The sequence below is a fragment of the Oryza brachyantha genome, chromosome 9, assembly GCF_000231095.2.
Source record: "Oryza brachyantha chromosome 9, ObraRS2, whole genome shotgun sequence".
Lineage (NCBI taxonomy): Eukaryota > Viridiplantae > Streptophyta > Magnoliopsida > Poales > Poaceae > Oryza > Oryza brachyantha.
The window spans coordinates 5,948,877-5,955,676 of NC_023171.2; the positions used below are offsets into that span (position 1 = coordinate 5,948,877).

The 6,800-nt window shown below is 36.2% G+C and overlaps 1 protein-coding gene across 1 annotated transcript; it reads left to right on the top strand.

Annotated features, from left to right (window-relative positions):
* Nucleotides 1–3,079: 3,079 nt before the first annotated feature.
* LOC102706317 (bZIP transcription factor 44-like) lies at nt 3,080–5,348 on the top strand. The gene is made up of 2 exons (XM_006660457.3): nt 3,080–4,259; nt 4,668–5,348. The coding sequence occupies exons 1-2, from the start codon at nt 4,074–4,076 to the stop codon at nt 4,953–4,955; spliced, it is 474 nt and encodes a 157-aa protein (XP_006660520.1). The 5' UTR covers nt 3,080–4,073; the 3' UTR covers nt 4,956–5,348.
* Nucleotides 5,349–6,800: the final 1,452 nt, after the last annotated feature.

The following is a 6,800-nucleotide window of genomic DNA, read 5'->3' on the forward strand; positions in this document are numbered from 1 at the left end:
GGATGATTTTCTACAGTACGTACCTAGTTCATTTGCATCACATTTAATATTTTTAATGATCATTTTAGTGTAGCAATGTTTTTCTTCTTTCGGTGGCCTCTTGGCGGATATATCATTCCTTGTGATAGTAATTAAAAATATTTAATATTATTCCTGCTATAATCTTAATTACTGAATTAAGTTTCTTCGATCACCTCTAGAAGTATTGCTGGCCTGCGTCGACAAAATAATTATGAGCTTTACATGTTCTTGAATAGATACACGGAGTAGCTTACAATATGGATAATGAAACCACGAAATCTTAATTAACTACTCCCAGGTTTTAACTATTTTCAGAGTTTAAATTTATCCCTAAATATAGCTAATTTTTCATCTACCTCTCATCTTAACCAAGAGAAATTTTATCATCCTGAGGTAACATATTTTCCATTGCAAAATTTACTATCTTCAGTTATTTTTATTTCGAGGTAACAAAATTTTTTTTGTAAATTTAAGTACCTAGAGAGGCACTATTTTATGGACGTTAAAATTGCTCCTTAACCATTCACAAACTTGTCAAATTTAATTTCTCTACCTAATTTGTATTCTCAACCCATTAAGACATTCCACATTCAATTTCATCTATTTTTTCTTAATTCTTGAAAGAACCACTAAAAATACTTATGTTTTGGGATGGATGGAGTAATAGATAAAAACACTAAAATTTTATATGTGAAAACTTGATGAAAACTATTTTCATTTAGTTATATTTAGATAAAACACTAAAATACTTATAAGTGATCAAACATAAGCATAGAATATAATATCTAATGACTAGTAACAAAATGGAACAAGGAATATATATATTCAAATTAGAGCACATCCTTTCTGGCTAGCTAGCTAATAGAAGACGGATTATTGTGGACATGGATTTTTCTTACAGTACTTTTTAAAATGAACTATCAAAACCACTCATTTGTGCTCTTGAAAAAATTCATAAACCTTTTATCTTATTGTCCATAAGCACGTAATTAGAACGCACAATCTGTTAAGATGAGATCTAGCCAAGATTTCAAGGAACCCTGAATGATATGCACAATTGCACAATGACCAGAGAAGTGTGTGCTCAAGAGGACTAATACTTGGCCACCTTTAGCCACACTAATAATAATAATAATAATAATAATAATAATAATAATAATAATAATAATAATAATAATAATAATAATTAAACAACGTGATTAAGCCACATTTGGATATCAAATGCCAATTAATAGGCTAGGGTGTTCTTGAAGTGCGCAATGACCAGGATGAGGATTGGAGGCCAATCCTGATATTCCTTCTAGAAAAGACACTCGATCCCATTGTTTCCATCAAACGACACGAAGTGTGCTCCGGGAAGTTTCTTCTCTGTCTCTTCCATTCTTTTCTTCAAATTATAAAGGTCACCCCATTCAGCTCCGGCCACGGTGTCATCAAGATAGGATTGTTTTACCACTGTTTATTACTGAATATTTTTACTTTTTAAAAAGAACCTTCAGGTATCACATTATCTACTGTAAAAGAGTTACATCGATGTACTAGATATCTAAAGGTACCAAAATTTTACATAAAATATTGTATTTTAAGATACTTTTGTAAGAGCAGTAAAATTCCACTCATTAGTATGGTTGAAATATACATGCTACTTCTTTTTTTAATATATGAAGACTTTGGTTTTTTTAACATTTGACTCTCCTCTTACTAAAAACACGTGCAAATATCATTTATTTTGGGGTGAGTTGTTTATCAATATTGAATGTACTTAAATTTAAATTTAGAATTACCTATATTTTTTTAATATTTGTGCAAGGAAAGTTTAATGAGATGGATAGTAAGATGTCATGTCTAAAAAGTCAATAATACCATAAGAAATTTATGGGTTCGAGATATAAAAATGTAGTCTAAAATTTTGAAACGTCTATGTACCTGTTACCTAGAGGTACCAAGTTTTTGCAAAAAAAGAAAATAAATATATACGGAATGGTATTCTCAAGGATAGTAAAAAGGCTCTCAAAGAGAACACTTTTCCTACATTAATTGGTTATTTGGGAACTGTTTACAACTTGTAAGCAGTATTGTCAAGGTAGCAGGCCTCTCACCGACCTACGTAAGAAATGACGGTGACGTATCAAAGCAAATAATTAACCATCTAGGTTTAATTAGTTAATTAATTGATATCCGACCATTTTGTACTATGCAGAACAATGGAACATGCTTGGTACTTTCGGTGCTGATTGATTCACACGAGCTGAAATAGTACTAATTATTTATCTTTCAGGAACAACTCCCTCTGATTTTACCTACCAGATATATAATATGGAGTATTAATTCTGAGAAGAAATTGATGCTTCATTTAAAACTGTTTCAGCCACAAAAAAGCTTTCTGGAATTTCTATGTTCTTTCGTACAAAATGAATTTCCATGCTGTTATGTCAACATAATGAATGGTTGATGTTGCGTGCAATCATATATAGGGCAGGTGGCAAGTCATTATTATTGAAGTGCAAAGAAAATTGACAGGTCAGGGATACTTTTTATATAAGTCAATTTTGCAAATTCTTGAAATGAATGTAGGATTTGTCTGAAACTCTGAATGACTATTGACCTCTGGTCAGTAGAGCAATCATATATAGAGTATAGACACAGAAGCTACACAGTTGTATGTATGTATGGTGGTAAAAATCTGTAATATACTGAGGAAAAATTTGCTCAACTTTTAATGATTGAAGACTTATGTAAGCACTGGTAACCAGCAAAATTCTACCATGAACATTTCTCTAGTCAAACTGTGCTTTATATTTTGACTGAAGGAGCAGTAACCGCCATAGGAGTTCCTGAAATACACGCTACATGAGATACTCATCCTATATAAAATTAAAAGGAGTTTATTATTCACAATCACAGCAGATGATGATGCCATCTTCTTCAGATAGAAACAAGAGTACATGCACAAGATAACTCACTCCGAAATCATCCATCCATTTTTCTACACACAAAAAGCAGTACTGTTTCTGAAACCACAGATGTCACTGGCAATCAAACCAAAGAACATTGAAAATCAGGCGCCCACATGATTCTAGCAGATGCTGCAGAAGATTCCAAACACATCTGCCTCTAACTTTTATCTGCTTTTCCTCTCCACTAGCATTTTATTTTCTGCAATTTTTCCCCCACTCCAAAAGCCACCATTTTTCAGCTATAAATGGCCCCCTCCTCCAAGCTTCACTTCCCTTTTCCCCTCTTCCCCATCTCCTTAGTAAGGTTTTCCTTACACTGAGCTCTTTTTTTGCTCTTCAGATCTTCACTTCTTTTCCTAGTTGTTACTACTGTCTTTGAGTATTGACAACTCCATCCTGACACCTCAGCTCAATCATCCTCTGAAAATTTCAATCTTTGTTTCTGAATCTTCAGTGTTTACAGGGGGAGGTTCTGCCAAAAAATTTCCCTCTGACCATCCATTTTGCAAGGGGAGGTTCTGCCAAAATTTTCCTCTTTCTCCATAATTATTCAGGGGGAGATTCTGCCAAAATTTTCCTCTTTCTCCATAATTATTCAGGGGGAGGTTCTGCCAAAATTTTCTCTGACAACAGTTAATTTGTAAGGGGAGGTTCTGCCAAAATTTTCCCTGGTCATCAACTTCCCCGTCTGTGTGACACACCTGCATAAATATATACAACAAACATAACTTTTTTGCAAGGTGAGGAAGGCTACTTTTATCTGTTCTTGATGATAGACTCGTAGAGAAGCAGTACTGCTTGTGTAGATGCTGTTGCTCATCATCCCTGAGCACCTTGTGTCTGGATTTATGACTGGCCCAGCCATAACCCAGCTTGTTCAGTCCTTCTCTGTTGTCTTCCTCTACTGGTTCTATGTCTTCTCAGTAAGCACCCTCTAGTTGTGGTCTCTTCAAATTACAAGGCTTATTTATACAGCATAATTACCAAGGCATCCATATATATATACTACAAGTTATATTTACTAAGAAAAAAAAGGAACAAAGAGGGAGTGAAATTGCTGCTGGTAAAAAGAGATAAAATTGTTGAGAGGTGACCATGTCAAGTGGCACATCATCCGGGTGGAGCCGGGGCACCCGGAGCTCCAGGTCAGAGGATGACCATGAGCTGAACCTCCAGGCCCAGATGGAGAGGAAGAGGAAGAGGAGGAAGGAGTCGAACCGAGAGTCAGCTCGGAGGTCTAGGATGAGGAAGCAACAGCACCTCGACGAACTCACCTCGCAGGTTATATATATGCTCTGCTTGATTACATACATATGTGCACAAAAGTCTAAAGTTTATGATAAATGCGTAGAATTATTATATTGTTTTATTTAATTTATCTTTACATGATAGCTTGCACTCATGTGCATGTGAAAGGCAAAGATTAGATGGAAACAAAAGGCCCACTTGAAATATCTGCCAAAACCAGCTCAATAATTGTGCTGCCTTTTCCAAAAGGCCTCACCATCTGTTTCCTACCTAATTCTTTCAGTAACACTAGAAAACAAATTTATCATCATGAGCTCCCCTGTCCATAAATTGAGCCCTCACCAAACCAGCATATCACAACTCTGCATCAAGAAACACAGGAGCAGAAAGGCAAAACCACATATGTTCACTAAGAAATACTATGTGCCACTGAAACTGCAGGTGAACCAGCTGAAGAGTCAGAACCAGCAGCTGAGCATGGCTCTGGGCTTGACCACACAGAACCTTGTGGCAGTGCAGGCACAGAACTCTGTGCTGCAAACCCAGAAGATGGAGCTGCAGAGCAGGCTGTGTGCCCTAACTGAGATCCTGATGTGCATGAACTCAAGCACCACCACCACCACCAGTGCTGCTACCACCATTCCAGCCACTGCCAGTGCTTGTGATGTCTTTGGTGCCAGCTCATGGAACCAGACACCCATAGACTTGTACCAGTACCAGTGCTTCTGATCTAGTGAGAAGAAGAAGAAGAAGAGGTGGTTGTGGTAGTGGTGTAGGACCAGAATGAAAGGAGGCAGTCATCATCTAGTAATGTTTCAATCCATTGTAGGCCCATTGTGTCACTGTTGGTGTATGCAATTCCCTCTTGATTGCCTATTCTAGGGACAGGGATATCTGGCTTTCTTGTAGTTGGTGGTAGAGGGATGGCCATATGGCAAAATGGTGCTTGGCAATGTGTTAGGTGGGGCTGTTTTGGTTGTTATGGGTAGGGAGGAGAAATTGGTAGGCAATACATGTCCTATTGAGATAGGGAGGCAAAGGATTTTGTGTAATGATGCTCTGCAAGAAGAAAAGAAATATTGCATAATGATGGTGGTAATGTAATATGTGAACTTTCTGTTCTGTATGTGTGTTGAGTCCGACTCCGGTGCATTTTACTGGTAGTAGAATTTAATTCATACCGTTGAGTTATTTTTATTAGACAACTGTGATTAAAGTATACTACCAACAATATTAGGTGTAGTAGAAATTTAAAAGGGTAATATCGTCATTTTTACTGTGATCTTTATTGCAAAAAAAATAAAATTACAAAATACTGCTAATCAAGTAATTAAAAAAGTATAAAAAATACCATTTTTCTGCTGGTAGTATAATACTACCAGTAAAATACACTGAAGAGTTGCACATGCGTGTTTGGTTATCTCAAAAAATAGTTCCATAAGCTTATCATCTGTATTTACTTGAGTATTGGTTAAAATTTAAATACTTAAAATATCCTTTTTATACAACTAATTTTTACTTATTATTTCCTATTATTTCTTTCACACTGGTGTCTACATACATGACGAATTGCCCGATGGTGACTTATGTAAAAAATCACTTTTTTTCATCGTTGAAACGGAAAGGTTCAGTTTTACTCTTGGCTATGGACTTCATCTAGCATTTCAGATATCGCAGAGCCATCGAAGCATTTATCACCACTGGCGGGTGCTAATTTCAAGTTTGAACATTTATATCACATCAATATGTTTGGAGAAGATGTGAATTTTCTCTTGTTCTCTTCTTCTATCTGCCCAATAAAAACCGTACTACTTCTGACGAATCTTTTGCTTGTTGAAGAACCAGAATGAAATCCCAGCCAACACCAACCTTGAGTCGAAAAAAAATCTAGAAGATGCGTAAGCAGGCAAGGCCCACAAGAGAAGCAAAAGAAAGATTGATAGCTCTCTGTCTTGGTATGTACTGTAGAACAGTAAGAGCACTTATCAACTTTTTTTTGTCCAAAGTGGGATTTCATAATGTACCAATCACCCTTTATTTCACAAACCAGGAAGACACTGTTGTGCTTTGGCAAAAGCTATGTGCTCCCACATGCACCAATTCCATAAATCACTTTTTTTGCAAATCTCCTCAGGTTTCAGTAAACCGAATTGATTCTTTCTCTGCATAAACCTCTTGGATGCATGCATCCTTTCTTTCAGAATTTTTGGATACATAGAACCTAATAATCCTTAAGTTCACCTAATTGGAAGACAAATCTTTTGCTTTCCCTACAGTAAATATGCTTTAATTCAATCAAGCTCTTATATATACAAAGGTGAGCTATCATTCTTAATTTCTGAGCTTACTGATTAATGGATGGTGAGGTGAAACTTTCAGAGAAATTGATGCAACAAGAGCATATATAAAGGCATAACTGCTCAGTTGTCGCTGTTGGAATATGTGGGCATGTGACTTCACAAAATGGAGACATCAGCATCAGACATGGAAATAGTAACCAATAAGTCCTGGCAAATTCCATGGTGCCATTGAGTCTGAACTTACTCCTGCTCATGCTTGCTTCTGCCATAAGTA

Excerpts from the sequence above, each read along its gene's own strand:
- LOC102706317 (XM_006660457.3), top strand. The coding sequence starts at position 4,074 with ATGTCAAGTGGCACATCATCCGGGTGGAGCCGGGGCACCCGGAGCTCC. Across the intron at positions 4,260-4,667 it reads TCGACGAACTCACCTCGCAG|GTGAACCAGCTGAAGAGTCA; the intron begins GTTATATATATG and ends CTGAAACTGCAG.